The 20,161-nt window shown below is 40.3% G+C and overlaps 2 protein-coding genes across 2 annotated transcripts in view; one reads left to right on the top strand and one right to left on the bottom strand.

Moving 5' to 3' along the window:
• Positions 1–7,444, top strand: part of pde5ab (phosphodiesterase 5A, cGMP-specific, b) — a 29,292-nt gene extending 21,848 nt beyond the window's left edge. Inside the window, exons 14-21 of the mRNA XM_030780514.1 lie at positions 1,067–1,161; positions 1,290–1,377; positions 2,939–3,039; positions 4,194–4,271; positions 4,503–4,566; positions 6,249–6,323; positions 6,648–6,731; positions 7,053–7,444. Of these exons, the coding sequence (XP_030636374.1) occupies positions 1,067–1,161; positions 1,290–1,377; positions 2,939–3,039; positions 4,194–4,271; positions 4,503–4,566; positions 6,249–6,323; positions 6,648–6,731; positions 7,053–7,175 (708 nt within the window). The 3' untranslated portion in view covers positions 7,176–7,444. The remainder of the gene's footprint in view (positions 1–1,066; positions 1,162–1,289; positions 1,378–2,938; positions 3,040–4,193; positions 4,272–4,502; positions 4,567–6,248; positions 6,324–6,647; positions 6,732–7,052) is intronic.
• Positions 7,445–10,095: 2,651 nt separating this feature from the next.
• On the bottom strand, positions 10,096–12,139 carry mad2l1 (MAD2 mitotic arrest deficient-like 1 (yeast)). Its single transcript, XM_030780863.1, has 5 exons — positions 12,076–12,139; positions 11,208–11,354; positions 10,815–10,935; positions 10,452–10,555; positions 10,096–10,268 (listed from the first exon to the last, which is right to left on the bottom strand). The coding sequence occupies exons 1-5, from the start codon at positions 12,137–12,139 to the stop codon at positions 10,096–10,098; spliced, it is 609 nt and encodes a 202-aa protein (XP_030636723.1).
• Positions 12,140–20,161: the final 8,022 nt, after the last annotated feature.

Below are 20,161 nucleotides of genomic sequence, written 5' to 3'. Positions count from 1 at the left end.
CAGTCCGAACTTAATAGGGTTTTTTTTTTTTTTTTTTAGTTGTCAGGTATCAGATCACAGGACTGGAAACTTCACAGTCAACAAAATCTGTGCATAAAACCCTCGCAGTACCCCTCGGTTTTGTTTTCACCTCATTAAAGACACATTACAAGGGACGGTATGAGCTTCTCAGACCATGGTCCTCTGTGGGTTTACTCAGAACTGGAGTAAGCAGAATAGATACACACACCCCCACACACACACATGCACATACACACACGCATCCACACACACACACAAACACACACACAAACACGCACACAAACAAACACACACACACACGCACACACACACACACACACAGACACACACACAAACACACACACACAAACACATACACAAGCACACACACACACACACACACACACACACACACCAAAAGTCCTCAGTTCTTCGTAATCCAAGTAGAACGTTGACTCAGTGTCTCAGTTCTCCGAACACACCTGGGACCATCGAAAGCATTTTCATGAGAGCAGTTTAAATTCTTACTAGTGACTGTGAATGGTCTTGTTGTCACAATCTGTCAGTACAGCCTTTTCTCTTAATAGCGTTGATGCTCTGATTTTACCCCAGTCCTGCTCTTTAACACAATTACCTTTCTCCTGCCCACGCAAGAAGTGCTTCTGTCCTGCAGTTAAGCGTCAGGCTAATTACGAGTGTTGCTAAGATACGAGCAGATGCCGGTAAATGTGCAAGCTTGTGTGGTTGTCATAATGAACTAATATTCTCCCAGTTTATTAACAAGCAGTAATTTGGTGCCTGTCACTCTGGGACAATGTTTACAAAGCAGTTAGCTGGTGTTTTCTGTAATATCTTTTCATGATAAGAAATCACCTCTTTTCCTTTGATGTAAGAAAGAAGTCAAGTTAGTCTTATCATTAAGGTGTAATCTTAGTTTTATATCTTTCATATACCTGACAGTGATGCAGTAGCGTACAGTCAGTAATGTTGGCCAATACGTGGCATTGAAAAGTAATGTGAGTTTCCTCGTGTTTATAGCCTCTTTTTACGTTTGTCTGCTTTTCAGAATCATCTGAGTGATTTGGAAATCTTGGCTTTAATGATTGCCACTTTGAGTCACGATCTAGACCACAGAGGTGTCAACAACTCCTACATAAAAAGGTTTGTGTGTGCCTTTTATGTGTTTATGACGGGCTAGAGAGCGAGAGAGAGAGAGAGAGAGAGAAGAGAGAGAGAGAGAAGGAGAAAGACAGAGAAGTAGACTGATTAACCTTCTTTTGTGTGTCTAGGAGTGAGCACCCACTTGCTCAGCTGTATTGCCACTCCACGATGGAGCATCACCACTTTGACCAGTGCCTCATGATCCTTAACAGTCCAGTAAGTCGCCCATGCTTAGTCACATATCAATTCACTGACAATTCTCAATATCCCACTCTCTTGTTACACACTCATGCATGGAATCAGTTTCCAGTGATCATAGAGTACATCTCTTAAATAACTGGTTAGTTGCACCAAAAAACGTCTAAAGGATCGTTATACCGAGGCAAATCACCGTAAAGAGGAGAAAACGCACAAATAAATCACGAACATGCTCTTTCGAACAGATGTGCTTTCGTTCTCAGCAAAGTGTTTCTTCGTTTCTAAAGTGAGGAGCGCACAAAAGTAATTAACGTTAATGCCAGACAGATGGTGAAATCTATACTCGGGCCATTTTAACGCACTTTCGCCCTGCTTTTCCGTAATCAACGGGCTAGATCAGGAGAGGGGCTGTGGAAAACGCTCCACGTTGTACTGTTTCAGTTGTGACGTTTTTATTACATGCAGTAAAATGCGGTGCCTGTGTGGTATCTCTGCGGCTTGACCTGTCCATTGTGCTTTTCCTCTGTCAGATGTGTGCGTTTCACATGGTCGTGAAACTGACTTACCCCGATGTTTAGTTCGTATTTATTATCTCATTTCTGTTCGAGCCAAAAAAAACGTATCTTTATTGTCTCTTGCCTGCTCAAGTCTAACAATATCTGGGAAACCGATTATGCCTTCAATTAACTAATCAGATCATTTTGAATGATACAGACACACACACACTCACACACAAAGACACATTGTCGCACTAATTCTTCACTTACTGATTCAATAAAAGGCTAGTTCAGTCATTCATCCATATAAACTTTGGGACTGTTGTTTCTATGGCAACCAAATTTCACTTCTGTTCCATAGCATCATCGCCAGGAGGGATGTGGTATCCTTTATTTTTTTTTTTTATTATTCTGGATAATCTCTGTGCGGGATATATTTCTTCATGAAGAAAAACAATAAACGTCCTTATTAAACTCTCACCGACATTTGACTCTCGAAGGAACTAAACATGTATCCATTGTATTTTCTGAAAGGCATTGTTTTATAGTAGTAACCATGTTTAACACTTTGTTTTAAAAGTACTTCTCAGAGTTCCAGAAAGCTATTGTTGTGTCTCATGGAATCTTTTTATAGATTTCTCTTACATCATGCCCATGAGAAAATGTCTACTGGAAAAAATGTGAATAGACTCTCATAAGATATGAGATTCCAGCTATAAAAACTTTATGAAATAATTTTTCAAAACTCCATCTGCCGAACCAGTGACATTTCCTAGCATGTTGTGCACTGGTTGTAGATCTCAGAATATGTCTCTCGTGTTTTAATATGGAAGAAACAAATTTAACTTATTTAAAAGGATATTATCAAGCATTTTGAAATGCTAGTTGAACATCTGTTTTCGTAAACAAAAATAAATCCTTCAGAGGTTTGTATTTTCCTTCTATTTTCATCTCAAACAGCGTTACATGTCGTTCCGCTCAGCAGAACTAAGTCACACTGGGATCTGTGCTTTGTTCAGTCATTGGTAACAAGAGCAATATCTCTTTTCTTTTATTTCTTTTTATTTTTTTTTATCCCACAGGGCAATCAGATCCTGAGCAGCCTTTCCCTGGACGAGTATAAAGCGACACTGAAGATGATAGAGAAGGCTATTTTGGCGACAGACTTGGCCCTTTACATGAAGTATGTACCAAATGTCACGGACAGGTGCCTCAGTAGGGGGAACAGGGACGAGAATAGAGGGGGTGGTGAAAAAAGCAACATGCAAATTTTAACTTATCACTTAAACTTTTTTTTTTTCTTTTTTGCCCGACATATCTTTGTTTGGGATTTGCGTGCCGAATTCAGACATTCTCGGAAGCAAAGCAAACCATCAAAGTCCTGAGAGTGTAGTGCTAGGTAACAAAGACGTGTAGCTTTTGTAGTAGTTTTCCTCCATTTTCCTATCATATGATTGAAGGGGGGAATGCTTTGGATTTTTTGAATCAGCCGGTGACGCAGCATAAAGCACAGCATGGATTAGTGCACTCCGATCGCAATCTTTTCGACCAACCACACAGTTTTCTCCTAGCCCCTCATTAACGTGCCTGATTGATCTAACCAACGGCTTAGTGCTTACTGGATTGAATCAGATGCATACAGACTAAAATTTGCACTCATGTGAATCCCCAAGATTGGAACTGTGAGATAATTCTGTCCTTAAGTATTCATGACTGTCTTCACATGGCTTTCAAGTGATTATATGAGCATGTTTGTATTTATCCATTATTCCCATTATCCATCTTAATAATAACAGCCAATTAATGCTGTTGTGTCCCACCAAAGCATCACCATTATTTATAATATATGTCATATAGAGTATTGCCATACTCTTGATCCCAGTGGTGTGTGTTTGTAGAAGATCCACTGCATGTTTTGTTGTGAATGTACCGGTTAAACAGTTGCTCCTCAGAGAGCTGAGTGGTGTACATTACAACTCTGATCTTTTCGCCGTTTCACAAGTGCGTCATAAACCTTAACGTAAAACCGTAATGAAATGTAAAAAATATCAGTTTTCGGTTTTCAGTTATGAGTGTCGGTCATAATTTTTTCAGTTTTCACGTATTCTCAGTTTATACGTTTCTGTGTCTCTTCTAGTCTATTTCAGGGCTCTCCTTTCTTCTATTATTTCTATTTTCTCCTGTTTCTGAGCCTGTTGATCTCTCCTCTTATTCCTCCTTCTCCTTCTAAGCCTGCTCACCCCCCCCCACCACACCCCCCACCCTCTTCTCTGAGATGTAACAGGTAAGCTGGAGTGTAGGTGGACCACAGGCTAATTCAGTTTCTCCCCTCCCCAGGAAAAGAGGCGAGTTCTTTGAATTGGCCAAAAACAATCAGTTTGTGTGGGAGGATGACTATCATCGCGAGCTGCTAAGGTGAGTCCAGACGAAACCCATCCATAGCACATTTCTAGGAAATCCAACGAGTTCACTGCCGCGTTTCAGACGCGGTAACATAAGATTTATGCTGATAGACTTCACTGGCGTTTTTATTGAATCCTTAGAAATCGTTTGCTTTTTTTGTTTTATTGTAGATCTATGTGATTTTTTTTAAATAGCTTTGGTACAGTTTATGACTTGGTTGTGATTTTTTTATGGCCTGTTTAGGTCTATGCTGATGACTGCGTGTGATATCTCGGCAATAACCAAACCATGGCCCGTTCAGAAGAGGGTGAGTCTAACACTCAAACCGTTCCACCCAAAAAGAAAAAAAAAAAGAGAAAATTTCAGCAGTCAGTTTAACAACATGACAGCCCAATTCATGCCACTGTTACATCACAGGTACAGAAACATGTCCACTCATAACAATGACTGAATCCTGATTATTGTGAAAATGCGTAATTTCTCTAAAGAAAAAAAGTACATTATGACGTTAAAAAGAGCATAAATTGACCAGTAATTTGTTGTCTCATTCTCTGCGAATGGGTTTTTAAGTGCATTCTGCGACTGTCATAAAGTATTTTGACAAGGCTTTGCAATTCCGCTGTCACTACTGTGTGGGCACTTTTAACAGCCTACTAAAGGTAAAGCACTTTCAAACTGGCAGTTTTTTTTTTTTTTTAATTATTGTTTTTCACACACCCAACTCACACTTCACTCGACCTGCTATGTCGTCCTACTTTCCCACTTCTACCTGATTCTTTCTCTCTCTCTCTCTCTCTCTCTCTCCCTCTCACACTCACTCATTTTTTCCACTCACTGATTAGAAATCTGGCTGCTCATTAGCAAAGGTTGGATGAACAGCTGAGCTCTTGTCAGCTTGACTTCAAAACATGTGGCATAATCTTACACAACACTCCGGACCTCTTGACCTGCAGCAGTCACTGCTGTTGTTTAAGTGTGACTTCATCCTCCGCTGTCGTAAAGCAAATCAGTGCTTTCTCTCCCTCTCTCTCTCTCTCTCTCTCTCTCTCTCTCTCTCTCTCTCCCCCCCCCCCCCCCCCCTCTCTCTCTCTCCCTCTCTCTCTCTCTTTGAGGGCATGACGTCAGCCAAAGCAAAAATCACACATGTAGACACTTGTGCACACACACACACACACAAAACACACGGTTGATTACTGTTCTGTAATCAAGAGTATGAGAGCAGATTGCTGCCAGCTTTCTGTGCCTCTGATTAGGAGGAGCTGTCATGTCCTATTTATCCACCGTAAAAAAGACGACTTCTAACCACTACAGAGTTTGCTCAGCTAATCGATCCATCATCGCTCCATTTATCATTAACTCTTGACTCAGTGTGATGACGGTCACAAACTAACACTTTTGAATGCATCTAGGTAGATTAGACATTAGTGCATCAAAACAAAGAAACGAAAGACATTTCTACATGGGCAGCATTCAGCTGAAACAAAGAAAAATGATACAAGTTAGCATCCGCTAAGCTAATGGGCGATTCTTTACCGATTTGGAAGAGGAAGGTTAATATTGAGGAGAGCTGAAGTTAGCACAGCCAGGGCCATCCTCATCCTCATCCTCATCAGTGTTAGTCTAGAGAGGTTGTGGGGGGAGGGGGATTAGAATACAGGCGGAGATCAAATCAAACTTCCTGTCAACTGTTTGACACCTTACTTCTGTCATTATAAGACGAGAGACAGAGGAGAATGAAGAATAAGCAAAGATGTATAACTGGAAAAGATATGACGTAGCCTCCAAAGTCTCCACGGAAACTGCGGTCACTGAAACTTTTGACAAATGAGCACGTCTAAACTTTTGGTCAGCTTATGATGTGTGCTGAGTCAGATGAAACTCTTAAGTGAATATCGATAAGTTCAGAAGCCAAGTGATGGTGTGAACATGTATGAGTGAACAACATGCTTCTGCATCTTCTCTCATTTCTCTCTTTATGTCTTCCCACAGGTAGCTGAGCTAGTCGCTACAGAGTTCTTCGAACAGGGTGACAAAGAGAGGCGGGAACTGAACATCGAACCAATCGTAAGATCACTTTGCATCTTATTCCTGTAAGAATAAAATGAGAAGACAAGGATGAGATCACGGATTGAGTTTATGTAAGAGCCAAATGTCGTCGTTTTTGGCTGAGACCAATCAATAGGACTTTCAGAGGCCAGTACAATGATTGCTTTCTTTTGAATCTTAGACTGACCTCTATCCATTTCTCAGGCTATTGGCTTTCTTCACGTTTCTTCACAGTTGATCAGCCCAGCTGCTGCCAAATGTTTATTAGAGTCTAAAATGAAACAACAGTTTGTTTTGGCAAGATGATTGTGTCTTTGATACACCATCTGTTTACTCTTTTAGGACCTGATGAACCGGGAAAAACGGGATAAGATCCCAAGCATGCAGGTGTCATTTATTGACGCTATTTGCACGCAGTTGTACGAGGTACAAAAAGTTTCTCTCTCTAAAACTTGCATCCTTTTTTTTTCTACCGGTATTTGTAGAGTATTTATAAGGTTTTTATTTCAAGTCTTGCTGTTATTGTTGTTGTTTTCTGTTTTATACACATTTATGTCCGTGGAGTAAAAGCCTTTTGGTGCTGTTTGAACTAAAACGAAATGAAGTTACTCCAGTTTTTACTAGTCACACCAGTATTCTAGCTACTCTATCTGTAGACAATCTTTTCCAAAGTAGGTCTGTTCATTAATAAGTAACATCCCAAGAAAAAAAAAAAGTCACTGCCTTCTCTCCCTCTTTCTCTCTCAGACACTGGCCAGTATGTCAGAGCACTGTTCTCCTCTGCTGGAGGGATGCAGGAAGAACAGGCAAAATTGGAAGCTACTTGCGGAGCAGGGAGAGGACAGGAGCATGGTCAACAGAGCACTGTAACGAGACAGATGACACCACCGCATTCAATCATCAGTACGCTCAAACGGCTTCTTCACTCAAAGAGCACTGACCATAACGCATCTGGACGGTCAAAAGCTAACGTGGATAGGACGGCCGCCGTTTGCTTTGACTTATTCATGTGTTTTAGACATCAGTGCTTTTTAAAGAAAAGAAGATGAGAAGGAGGAACTATGTAAGAGGATCAAGACAGGGACTGTTATGTTTTTATCTAAAGTCACTAAGTAGCCTCCACAACCTCCTTGAGGTGGCATTGACACTAAGCTAAGTTTATTACTGTAGTGTTTTTAATTTTTTACAATTTGTTTTTCCTTTTTTTTGTGTAACTCACTCACTGTAACACCAAATGGAGACAAAAGCACGAGAAGAAAAGTTATTTATTCTGTGTTTCACATGAAGCTATTCTACACCAGTAGGCTAATAATACTGTATAAACAGTTGCTAAGTGACATATCCACTTGCTAAGAAAAGGTATGGGAGACTGTTTCGTCTTGAAAACATTTTGTCTTACCATTTCCACACATCTTTTTTTTTTTTTTTTTTGCATATTTATTAACTTTATACAAGTCAGTTTCATTTAGTGGGGATGTAGTGTCTTTTTTTTTAAAAAAAAAGAAAAACAAAAAAGTCCACAAGTTTACTTGTTCTATATGTAGATAAAGATACTTTACTGTGTGAAAGTTTTGGTCACATTGCACTGTACTCATGAAGCGTTCGTTAGACACACATAAACCATAAAAAAAGCAATTTTGCGTTCATAGATGATGTTTGGGGTTTTCTCTGGTGCAATCAACAAGCACCAAAAATATATCATTTGACTTGAAATCACGTGACATCGTAAACCCTCACACATCACTCACTGACTCTCAATGCACACTTCACACAAGTTTCAAAGCACCATCTGTGTATTGTCTACGTGTGCTGTATTAAGTTCTCCATAACGTACAATGTGACCAACTCAACACAGGATCCTAGGAGCCAAAGATAGGACCCCAGGCCCTTTTTTTTTTTGCCGCGGTCTGAACAGATTTCACTGCCTTCCGGCTCAGTCGCACACGCTCAGTTCAAACAAGGACTGGTGTCTGACGCCTCCTGCTCCGCTCTCCATGCTGATCAGTCCAGCAGGTGTCCCCCTTTCATGTCTGTTTTTCAATGTGCCCATCAAGACGGGGGCACAAAGCCCTTTGAAGTCTGTAAATAAACTGTTCAAAGCAGGGGTTTTTTTTTCTTCTAGAATGTTCTATTCCTGTTTCCGATTATTTATGAAGCCTTGTATTTGGCCTTGCCACCGAAAATAACTTGAATCTTTCTTGATGAATGCATCAAAGCCACAGGAAGAGAATAAATCAAATAATTGAGAGTAGATTTGTGAAACTAGGTTGGATATTGGAAAATGACTTCCCCTTTTTATTTACTTAAACATTCACAAAGCTTTGCATTTTTTTCAAAAAAAATACTATGAAGACCTTCAGCCACTTGTTGGAGAGATAACATCATATACTTTGTACTTACACAAAGCTGAGTTCAAAAGTGTCAAAACTGAGCCAGTTTGGTCTTTAATAACGTGGCACATCACTCAATACCACTGTAGTTGTTTCAAAAAGACTTGCACAGGTTTATTCTTGTCTAAGCAAAGACGTTCGCTGTGCTAGCATTGCGCTAACACAATGCTATCATTCCACCGCGATTATTCCTCTCCCTCGAAACATGCACAAGATTGTCCCCTCAAAACTGAATATGTGTATGACTTCAAAACGAAAGTCAGCACTTTCATATGTCTTAGCTATAATCCAATCACTGTACTTCAGTACTGAATGTCTCTTTTAAGCTGTGTCAGCAATCTGAATCTGTTCTAGCATAAGCAAGCAATAGTGTTCTTCACTGGGAGATCTGCGCACTCTGATCAAAGGCTTGTCACCATCAAAAGCATTTCTTTGTAAATGATATAGGTCTTGTTCTTGACGGTTACTGTAAATGTATAGGTTTTGTACGGGGAGGATGCTCAGCCTCCGTGAAGAATTAAAAGGAAAAAGAACCCCCCCGCCCCAAAAAAAGAAAAAAAAAATCACTCTCCCTTTTCCAGACATTTTGAACACTGTGTTGCTAGTGCACACTTTCATCCAATAAAAGAATTCCTTTTCTAAAAAGTGGTGTGATGTTTACTTTTTCTTACAGTGTTTTTTATGCTTCTTTGCAATCTGAATTCCCAGTGGTACAAACGTCACCGCTGGCATTCTAATAGCCAGTTTTCTGATTTGTGTAATGTTAGGCTTAATTCTGCACAGTGCATTGGTCAGTCACAAAGTACATTTTTTATTCTGTGAGCTCCATGATATATGCGAACTGTCATTATTTTGGACTTCATGAGAAATTCTTCAAAACCTGATGGATCATCACTTGCAATACAGGATTATTTATCTTGAGGGAAAAAAAAAAACTCAAGACACAAACAGCTAAGGTTCACTATGTGTTGGAAAGATGACATCATATACACTGTGCTTAGACAAAGCTTAGTTAGAAACTGTCAAATCTGCATCAGTCTAGTCTTTAGTGATCAACAGTTTATCAGAACAGTTTAAAACCTTGTGTATCTCTTGGCAATAGTTTTGAGGCAGTACTTCGCAAAAAGTCTTAGTTGCCACCTATAGAACATTACTGTTAAGGTCTTGTGTGGTTTTGTTACTGTGAAAACCCTTTGTCGCCCCCTACTGACCCACCACTGTCGACACAATGATTACACATATAATAAATATTTTGAGGAAACAGTTCTTTTAGACAGGGAATACATTTATTGCTTTTGAGGGAACTTTTTTTTTCTAAAAATCACTAGGTTGCGAAAAACACAAAGACTTTACAAATATTTACAGCAGACAGGTCATAGACAAACACAAAAACAGCTCAGTTACATAGAGTCCATTCTCTTGTAGGCCACCATGCTGCTGACCTTATGAATGGAGGTGGTGAAAGAACGCAGTCTGACTTCCTCTGACTGGTCAATCATCTGAGGACCTGACTCCTCCCACTTCTCAGGGACCTCAAGGTCCTTGTCGGTGTAGATGAGGAGATCAAACGCACCTGCGGAAAGAATAAAGGCTGTGATCAAAGTGACCTTTTTTCCTCCAAAATACACACTGAGGCCTGGTGTGACAAATATTTTTTATCTTCCCCTGGTGTTTTCAGACTAATAGCAAATTAGACACAGCTACACTTCCTGCAGGATGTGTCTCGCTCTCTCTCTGAAAGACAAAGTGCACTCACAGGCAGTCTCCAGTAAGGGTAAGAAGGTGACAGTGGCGGTTATCTGTCTGATGACTGAGCGGATCTCTTGTTGAATGGCTTTCATAGACATCTCCCTGGGAGCACTGTAAAAACACAAGAAATCAACATCACAAGCTCTGGCTCTCTAATACTACAACCCCCCCCCCGCTCTCTGGGGGTGAAACACCACAATATTCGATCATGTTACATTAACATCAAACAGCCCAGTCACTGCATTGTCGCAGTAGAGGTCACATGCTAGAGATAAGTCCTAACATTAGGTACAGATGTGAGATAAAGGTTAACCATCCATTAAAATGATGTGTCAATCTGGGTTATGCTGCTCATAGGCCAGTGAATTACCTGCTCTCCTTGGCTGTCTTGTCACACTCGATATCAAACTGCCACCTCTCCAGAACCTCGTTCGTCTCTAGACACGTGATAACAACCACCAGCTTCTGTACGGTGCAGTCAAACAGCCATTCTGCAAAATCACATATCACAGACACACTGAATTACCACACTGGAAGATACCAGAAGAGGACAAAATCAATCTATAAAAACATTGGAGTGATAAAATGTACAACTGTAATGGCATTTTAAGTACTGTAAATTTGTCAAGGAGACCCCTGGATTGTGGGGTTGGTCTGCTTTAATTCCTCAACACATTTTTTTTTCTTTTTTTAATCATCAGTGCAACAGTTAATATGTCACATGCACTAAGGTACAGTCAGCACTTTCTCTGTGAGGGCCTACCTTTGAGCTGTGACACTACGTTACTCAGGTAATTCTTCAGCTTGGGGTCGGTGGTGAGCTGAAGACTTAAGTCATACTGCGTCACTCGAGTGAACGTCTCTGGAGGGTAGATTCCTCTCTGGTATAAGATACTGTTGATGCCAAATGCTGGAACAAAGAACAACGCGTGTTACTTGTGAAATAAGCGTGTAGGGGTTCTTCATTTCTTCATGCTTAGCGAACATACTGAAAATTGCAGGCCAGCTTTTGACACTATTAAATGTTTACAACAGGTCCCGCATGAAAAGTATTTTCATATTAACTTGATGTAAAATAAATGCACTAAGAAAAATATATCTAAAAATTCCAGAATAGTACGATTCCTGCCACTGTAACATGCCTCTGCAAATACTGGCTAGCTAGCAAGTGTCGGTAACCGTTAAACGTATTAACGCTTTTGCCATACCATATATTCATACTCTGTTAGGTACTCTCCTAAAATTAGGAAACGTTCATTGGCTATCTTAACCAAATTGGTTTAAGCAGTTAACCTTGTTTAGGTTAACTTACGTCGGCCGTGCTAACGGCTAACGCACATGAGTAAGCATGGCTACCCTTACTACAAATGCAATTGAGAACTCCGTAGGGGGAATTGTAGCGACATAACATGACTTTAACTACCTCCTAAGTCGACGATTGCTGTCAGTAAAAGAAAATGAAAGGGCGAGAGTACTTAGTTATGCCAAACCACTTAACAATAACCTGTCAGTGCTACAGGATATGGGCTAGCTCATGTTAGCTTCTCAATGCAACTCCTTGTGCTCCACACAAATCTTCAAAATGCGTCCAATGTAAATAAACGGCCCAAATCATCAACTTGCGCACTTACAGAAGAACTCCGCAACGAGTTCTGCGCTGCCCTTCAGAGTAATCCCCTTTAGCGTGCTTGACATGTTTTCAAAGTGTTGTTTTAAACGGCACACGATATCTGGCTGTTTAGTATTTTTTCCAGTCTACCCGCCGCCTAGTTTGAAATCAGACCACGTCATACCTCCGCACATGCGTAGTAACATGGTAATGTCGACGGTCTACTCTCAGTGACGTATTTGACGTGGTTGAGGTAAGGAAAGACAGAAATGACCACAATAAATAAATAGACAAGAGAGTGAAAGTAAATGACTTGTATGAACAGTGTTACCCCAGCGTGTTCATTTCACATTTTACGTAGTGTTTTTCTTGTTTTCAACATGCGCGGATTTCCTCGTACTAGCCCGTTATTTCCGTGCTCTGAACGTCAGCATATATAGCCTACATGTGAAACATGAAGATTCCTTCATGCTTAGGATAATTCACTTTGCAATCCAAAAATATTTAACATTCATATTCAACTTCTCCCGAGAATTCCATGGCATTATGATCTCTGCAAAGTGAAGGATGTGTTTCTAAGAAAGAAACAGATCATTTTACTACACGACCACTGATTAGACAAATATGTTTTATAGATGTACCTTTTGAGGGCTTTTCGTTTGTTTTTTTCTTTGTTTTTCAAAGATTTTTTTGGGGAAAAGTTCATCATCAGAATAGGAAACAGCTAAAGTAGCACTCCATCATTAGTTTCCATAGTTAACATGTAGTATCTGTTCAGTAATTCCATTGCTTCAAAAAGCTGGTTTTATGTTACTGAGTGAGCATCTTCTCTTTGCACTGCAATGGAAATACTTTTTTGGTGCTAACTTTCTATATGGCTGCCAATTCCAACCTTGACTTTGACCAACACAGGGTCATAAACCAGATGGATACATTTCTCTCACCCCTCCAAACAACAGCACCTGCCAGATGTCATTATAGAATAATTATGTCACACCTGCAAATAGTTAGGCCAACATGTAATGGCTACAGAAAAGGCCTACCTGCCATTTTTTCTCTTTCTTTTTTTTTCATTCTTCATTTCTCTCTTAAAAAAAAAAAAAAAAAAGAACACCAAGAACTTCAGCAGTGAAATCATCAGTTTGCCCTGATGCCCATTTTCCCCATCTTGAGAATTTTATTTCAAAAACTAAGGCAAACAGGGACTCTAATAAGTCATAAAATGAACCCTAATTAACTACTGTTTTCTTGCACAGGGCACAAACACTCAAAATATTCTAATATTATGTACAGTGTTGTGCGCACTTGATGAGAAATGTGTCAGCCGTTTGCAGATACAAGGAGCATTATTCAATAAGCCAACAGATTCATAAGCCCTTTTGGCCTCTCAAGTAAAAGAACTGCGGGCTCTGTTCAGATTTAAATCCCTCAACGCAGCAAGGAATATATAGCTACTTAGGAGCATTTGGTACTTTGTCTCTCCTTCCTGCCAACTTAAGAGATGCTAGATGGAGTGTGCCACTCATCAAACCAAGCATTGCATCACACTCAAGACAGGATGTTTACTCTTGTTTCTCAGAGCTTTGCCCCTTGAAACGTGATCCTGTCATCTGTAGCAGTGTTGGTTCCACATCATCTGGCTGTTCACTGTCTTCAGCTGGCTTTTCCTGTCGCAGCGTATGGCTGTGTTTGTGTGAAGGACGAGTCACAGAGCATCTGGCTTCTGTCTTAACGTTTGTCAGTTGTAGCTCACTGGGCAAGTCTGCTCTCTCAATAAGTGATAGCTGACATATAAGTGTTATGACGCCAGACGATGTCATACGGCACTATAAATGAGAAATAGTTCAATGATATACATGTATACCGGTAAACACAGAGCATCCTGTCACTTCAGTGTAACATTACAAAGTATGATGGTAATGGCAATAGTTAACACACATTAGCTTGTTTTTGTATGCCAATTCTGCACAAACGCACCCCACCCACAGATTGAGAGAAAATTGTTACCAAAAGGTCATCTGCCCTCATACATGGCTGGTTATTATTTAGTCCCTGCGGTCTAAACGCAACTTCCAATACCTTTTCTGAACTTTCCATATCATTCACAACAACATTAGTTGGCGTTTAGCCCAAAGCACGGTTTTCCACATTTCCACTCTGCCTAAGGTTTATATTGTTCCAGAGCGATTTATACGGTCCAGGCTCAAGAATATGTTGACTACATCGTAAAAGTGCTAATGGTTTTTACAAACACATCTGTCCATGCTTTGGGGGTATGGGAAAGGTAGTGTTAAGGGGATTTTCTCTGGCTTCAGCACATCTGGACCTTTCCATCCCCTGTATTAATGATGTGAAATTACGCTTTCATCTGTTTCTATTTATCTACACTGCACGGACACCTTACCCTCATTCATCTGTTGATAGCAACAAATTCATGATTTAGTCATTGCATTTTCTAGAAAACAATCATATTTTTGCCAAGTAAAATAGGAGAAGACCCAATTATTTACTTCAGCTGCGTAATTAACGTATAAAATTAAAATTCAAAGGAAATTAATCGGAGGACGTCAGTTTTGTGTTCCTTCATTGGATGCAATGATACACAACACATGTTCTAAAAGGCTCCTCTTACCCAGTTCCAGTGTGTTTTATGGGAACTGTGAACAAGTCACTATAACTCCATTACACATAGCTGTGTTTTGCTACTAACACATTGGGGACCTCCTGCTATTTCATATTTTCATTAAATTTGGTCACTAGCTTGCCTTGTCCAGATAATCATAGGCTTGACATATAGGCTACTTTACTTTTAGTGTCAGGTGAGCTTGGGCTGAAATTTGTGTTTAATTGTCTTTGCGTACACTCACGCACACACACACACTCAAATACAGATGCTAATATTCTGTAATTAAAAGATTAATGGATCTGTTTTGCCTGATTCAACAAATCATCCAGACTGTCATCACAGATGTTCAAATGCTGTGTTTCATAATTCATTGTAATATTTTATTCTCTGTCATCTCATCTCATTTTAATTGTCTCCTCAGACCCTTTGCGAATTTGGGCCAATTTTCCCGGGGCGTAAGCAAGACCTCGGCCCATGGGCTCATGGTCCTGAATCCAATGAGAAGCTGGATGAGGGAAAAAGATCCTTTCATTTAGGTTATGTATGGTGAAAGAAAGTTAGTGTGTGCACCTACAAACAGTGCTCATTCATCTAGTGTCAGAGTTGTATGACCAAGTCTCGGCGATTACGGCAAACCTCTCTAAACACACCTCAGCTTGCGACATCGCAACATCGTGGCACGCTAAAAATAGGTTGCGTCTGGCTGACGGTGGGCTCCCTCTGCGCACACTTAGCATCTTGTAAAAGCAGCGACGTAATTGAGACAAGGGCCCTACTTTTGACATTTGCCACGTGCTTCTGTGCAGCAAACGCCACTCGATTCAGCTGTGCCAGTTCTCTAAAGTAAACAGAGAAACACTAAGTCACACAAACACACACACACACAGTGGCAGGCCACATGTAAACTGCAGATACACACGGTCACATACACACACACACGCATCCGCACACACACACACACACACAGAAGAACTGGTGTACATGCTCACAAAGAAAAAAGGACAGAGAGAAAGAGAAAGAGACACCATCTCCATTAGTCTTCTCTGTCAGACCATTCACTTGGTCCAACAAAATGAGTCTTTCCATAGTTTCTGCTTGTCTCTTCTAAGCTGGCTGTGGTGCCTGCCAGGTAGTAGGTGCACATGCACACACACACACAGACACACGTGTCTATTCCTGTCTCTCTATATACATTTATTTCTCTTTCCAACATCTTTCTTCTTACCTGCATTCACTCTGCAACACTGGATTCAGAGCTGCAAACCTTGGTTTTTTGGGACACAACAGGTTCTCTGTGTGCATGTGGAGAGAGAGAGAGTTAGAGAGAGAAGGGGGAAGGGAAGATGGAGAGAAAATGGATTCCTCCCCTGAGGGGCTCGCTAGGTCAGGAGCCCCATTGTTACTGGTGCTTGATATGTCCACTGTGGCCATAAATCCCAACTGGGAAACAAGGCCGGTTATGGTATTCCAAATCCGAGCGGCATCCTTTCGCAGATGACCCGTATCAGGAATTGCTCAAACATTTCTTCAGGATCGCTGTGTGCGGGGTAACGGTTTGCAGGGTCAAAATTTGAACGCAGGAATGAAAGAGAAGGTAAATTAAGAAGAGAAAGTGAGAGAAAGAGATTAGATGGAAGTTGAACAGAACAAAAGCAGGCTACAGCCCTTAACTATGAGATCTGATCCTATCAGAGTTTGAGTGGTGAAAGATGGAGGTTGGGGAATTCAGAGCAGTTGTATAGTTCCACGCACCAATTTTTCCCTCAGTCACATTCTCTCAAACACCTTTCACTTGTGCCACCAGTTTTCCATGAAATCTCTTTATTTAATCGCAAATTTTTAAACCTATTCGAATTGCAGAAAATTTCAGGCGCATCATAAATGAGGTTTGTAAAAAAATAAAGTCTAAGTTGACAATTTATATATGTGTAATAACAGTCTAATGCTCAGTATTACATGTTGAAATTTGCTGTTTAAAAATTGTCACTCAAGGGTAGAAGGTAACAAAATGATTCAGAGAGAGCTGAGAAATGGGATGAAGAATGGAATGAAAAGAAGTATGTGGAACCATCCATCACAACACAGACAAGGACAGGGGGTGGAGTTCCCAAAGATTTAGTGAAGAAGATAAAATGAATGGGGGGGGGGGGGCAGAGACAGAAGAGGAGTAAACACTAACATCAAAAAACCCTCATTTCATGTCAGTGTAATAAACAACCCCAGCGAAGTCAACAAACCAACACAGAGACTGCAGTTTTAGCAGAATACCAAAAGCACCCACAAATGAACATGTTAGCAAGCCTAATTAGGATTTATGATGTGAAAACATAATGCAGTGGGAAGGCTCAGCTGGAAAAGCAGTGGTTTTTCAAAGACTCTTAACTACGCTGGGTTAAGCAACCTACAGTATAATTTCTCCTCCAAAATAACCATTTCTCAATACCTGGTCACAAAAGCTTGCATAGAACGAAATTACAACCTCCTGAATTTTATTTTTTCAAACCAAGCTTAACCAATACTGTCAAATCATGACATTGCATTTTTTTATGCCCAATTATGCATGGTTATGGTGTCATGACTTTCAGTGTTTTGTAATACTTGGTTGCATTTTACAACCACTCTGGCCAGTTCTGGAGGAGGGAAATGTTGTGACATGCTGGTTTAGCTGGGCTTTTGCCCTCGGTGTTGGTCCTCTCCCGCTGATTCACATAGTTTTGCCATGCAGTAATTGTGCTTTTGGCTGATGTACTAGGAAAGGACTCAATTTACTTGCTGTTATTTATTTATTTAAATTTTTTTTTGTACTGAAAGCTTGGCTTTGGAACTAAATACCCACCCAGATATGCTATTTAACAAGTGAATACAAAAGGACTGAGTGAGAATAAGTGGAGTGGCTGAATTCAGAATCATCTTCGTGCCAGATGTTCAAAGTAATTAAAAGTTTGTTATATCTGACAACCACCAAACCCTTTCACCTGCATCAAAGTATCATGACAGAAGTTTTTTCTGTCGAGATACTTTTTTATGCAACACAGTTTTGCTCCCTCTCTCTCTCTTTGTATGTGTGTGTGTGTGCGTGTGTGTTTTGACTTGTTCAGAATCTTATTATGCTGTTTAGTCACAGTTATTACAATACTGCAGTGTGAGTCAGTGTATACTTTTTGTATTTGAGAGTTTGCATGCTTAAGACGAAAAGCAGATCCCTAAGCACCACAGCCTTAGATATTAAAATGGGGAATGAAAGTAATATCTTTATCAGGTATGATATCACAGTGAGATATTTCTCCCCCTTGACCCACTCTTCTTTTCTCTCTTCCCTTTTTTTCCTCCTTTTCCTTGTCTCTTTATCTACCACTTCCAGGCTTTAACACTTCATTTGTTTTCACGTATGTGCTTTCCATTACTTCTCCATATGCTTCTCCTACAGTCTTTTTCTTTTCACTCAACCTCTCTTTTCCCTCTATCCTGTCTTCATATTATGTGGGACCTCAAGACCCACCTGGAGCAGAGGAGAGAGGAAGATAGAGAGCACGTGAAGGCTGCAGAGAGCCTCCAAAGACTGAAGAGGAGACCAGAAGCTTGCTTAATCCAGAGAGAATCCCAGGCCGGAATCCAACACTGTCATTTGAGATTAAGGACAAACCCATAGGGATCTCCAATCCATCCATCTATCTTCTTCCAGACACAGATATAAAATGTGATTGACACATTTTTTCATCCTTAAATTTGGATGCGGAACCCCCGCCGTTCGCCGGGGCCGGTCTCGGGAGACCGACGGTTATGACGGAGGTCACATTAATTCTGGGGGCGTAGAGAAAAAAACACACTCTGTTGTTTCAGTCATTCGAGCCAACTGGATAACACATTAAGTAGTCCGCACAGAGGCAAGCGAGAGGGTCCGCAACAAGCCGAGCACGTGGCCAAGAAAACCGCAGAGAGACAAAAACAACATAAAGCCTGATAGATTCTGCATAGCCTGAGGGAAACTAGCCCTTTGGGTATCATGACAATTAATCTATTTACAATACTTTGCAAGAGAAGTTCGGTAATCAATCATTGTAGGGTTGCAAGCTACTACAATGCCTCTTAAGTTATGCCAGTCTTAACTGTGAAATTTAATAGGATACCATTTAAAGGAAACGGTCTGGATGAGTCTCCAAAACAAATTCTCCCCTTTTCATCATTTGAAAAGAGAGGAGTCTAGTATTCTGTTCACTAGAGAGAGTTTTCCAATAACACATTAATCATTGTAAGCTCTCAAGCTACAGTTTATTATCATGTTTTATTACAGGACCGTGCCAAATATTAAGTCTACTTTGCCTCATTCAACTGTCATTACATGCTGTAGCAAATCTTAAAATCTGAAACGATTTTTAATGACAGTTTTTGTTTGTTTTGAGTCTAAAAATCACTTTATTTTACCCCTTTTTTCCCTGGTAACTCTGTCCGTGTGACTCTGCATGGAAACCCACCAATCACAGTCTCTTGTTTGAAATAATTAAGACATGGCTGTTTGGGAATATGGCTAGTACGAGCCCTTTGTTGTGTCTGCAGTGCCCACTCCCTTGTCTGTGTAGACTGACTGCCTGTTATTGCAGACACTCATTTGAGTTGTGTGATGGGTGGTATTACTTCACAAATGTATCTCATTGTGGATCTTACCACGACCGAGGCCGTATATCTTTGAAAAGTGTTGTGTCTTCTATGTCGTCTCATTTCTAACACATGCTGATGATATCTGCCTGTCTGTTTGAAGAAAGTAGTTTGTTTTCTATGCCATCCTATCTTTAGACGTGGAACATAGAAAATAGTTTGTTTTATTTATTTTCTGTGTCCCCCCCATGTTTGACAGATTCTCCTTCAAAATATGAATTCAATCATCTTAGGCTTTTTTTTCTGCTTTTCTTTTTAGAAGTATGATTCTACTACTATCATTACTGTAACCATAACAATAAAACAAGCAACAATGGAGCAAACATTCAGATTTTGAGCAAACAGATTTTGGTTTTTTGGGGTTTTTTTAAGCACGTTTTTCATTTTCCACTTGTTTTATGAGAGTTGGGAATGCTGGAACCAAAAATTCCATCCAGACCATTACTTGCACTTACAGATTCTGTTTGATTGACGGGTGAGATACAAAGCTGTCACCTGAAGCTGCTGGAATCAAAGCCAGGCATGCAGATTCTATCAAGGAGTCGCATGCCTGACTTCACCTCAGCATGAACAAACAAAGGTTTCCTGCCCACTTCACAGACTCATCTGAGTTGGGGCATGTTTGCTATGCAAAGGCAGCAGAATGCAAAAATAATGAAGCGGCTGGAGACAGCATCCAGTAGATGCAACTGACAAGTAGAGACCCACACAGAATTGTTTACGTGAACTGTGCATATTGTCATAGGCTAGCACAACATAATGTAAGTTTAAATGCGTCATTTTTAAGTCGCCTAATAGGGATTTCTAGCCAGTTTCCAAATATTTCAGA

The sequence above is a fragment of the Chanos chanos genome, chromosome 7, assembly GCF_902362185.1.
Source record: "Chanos chanos chromosome 7, fChaCha1.1, whole genome shotgun sequence".
NCBI classification, from domain to species: Eukaryota; Metazoa; Chordata; class Actinopteri; order Gonorynchiformes; family Chanidae; genus Chanos; species Chanos chanos.
Note: the sequence above shows the minus strand (reverse complement) of the source record. Positions and strands in the feature narration are given on the sequence as shown.

Coding starts and splice junctions, on each gene's coding strand:
- mad2l1 (XM_030780863.1), bottom strand. CDS start 12,139: ATGTCAAGCACGCTAAAGGGGATTACTCTGAAGGGCAGCGCAGAACTC. Junction 10,936..11,207: donor CGTAGTGTCACAGCTCAAAG/GTAGGCCCTCAC, acceptor GTGATTTTGCAG/AATGGCTGTTTGACTGCACC. Junction 10,556..10,814: donor AAGACAGCCAAGGAGAGCAG/GTAATTCACTGG, acceptor GTGTTTTTACAG/TGCTCCCAGGGAGATGTCTA.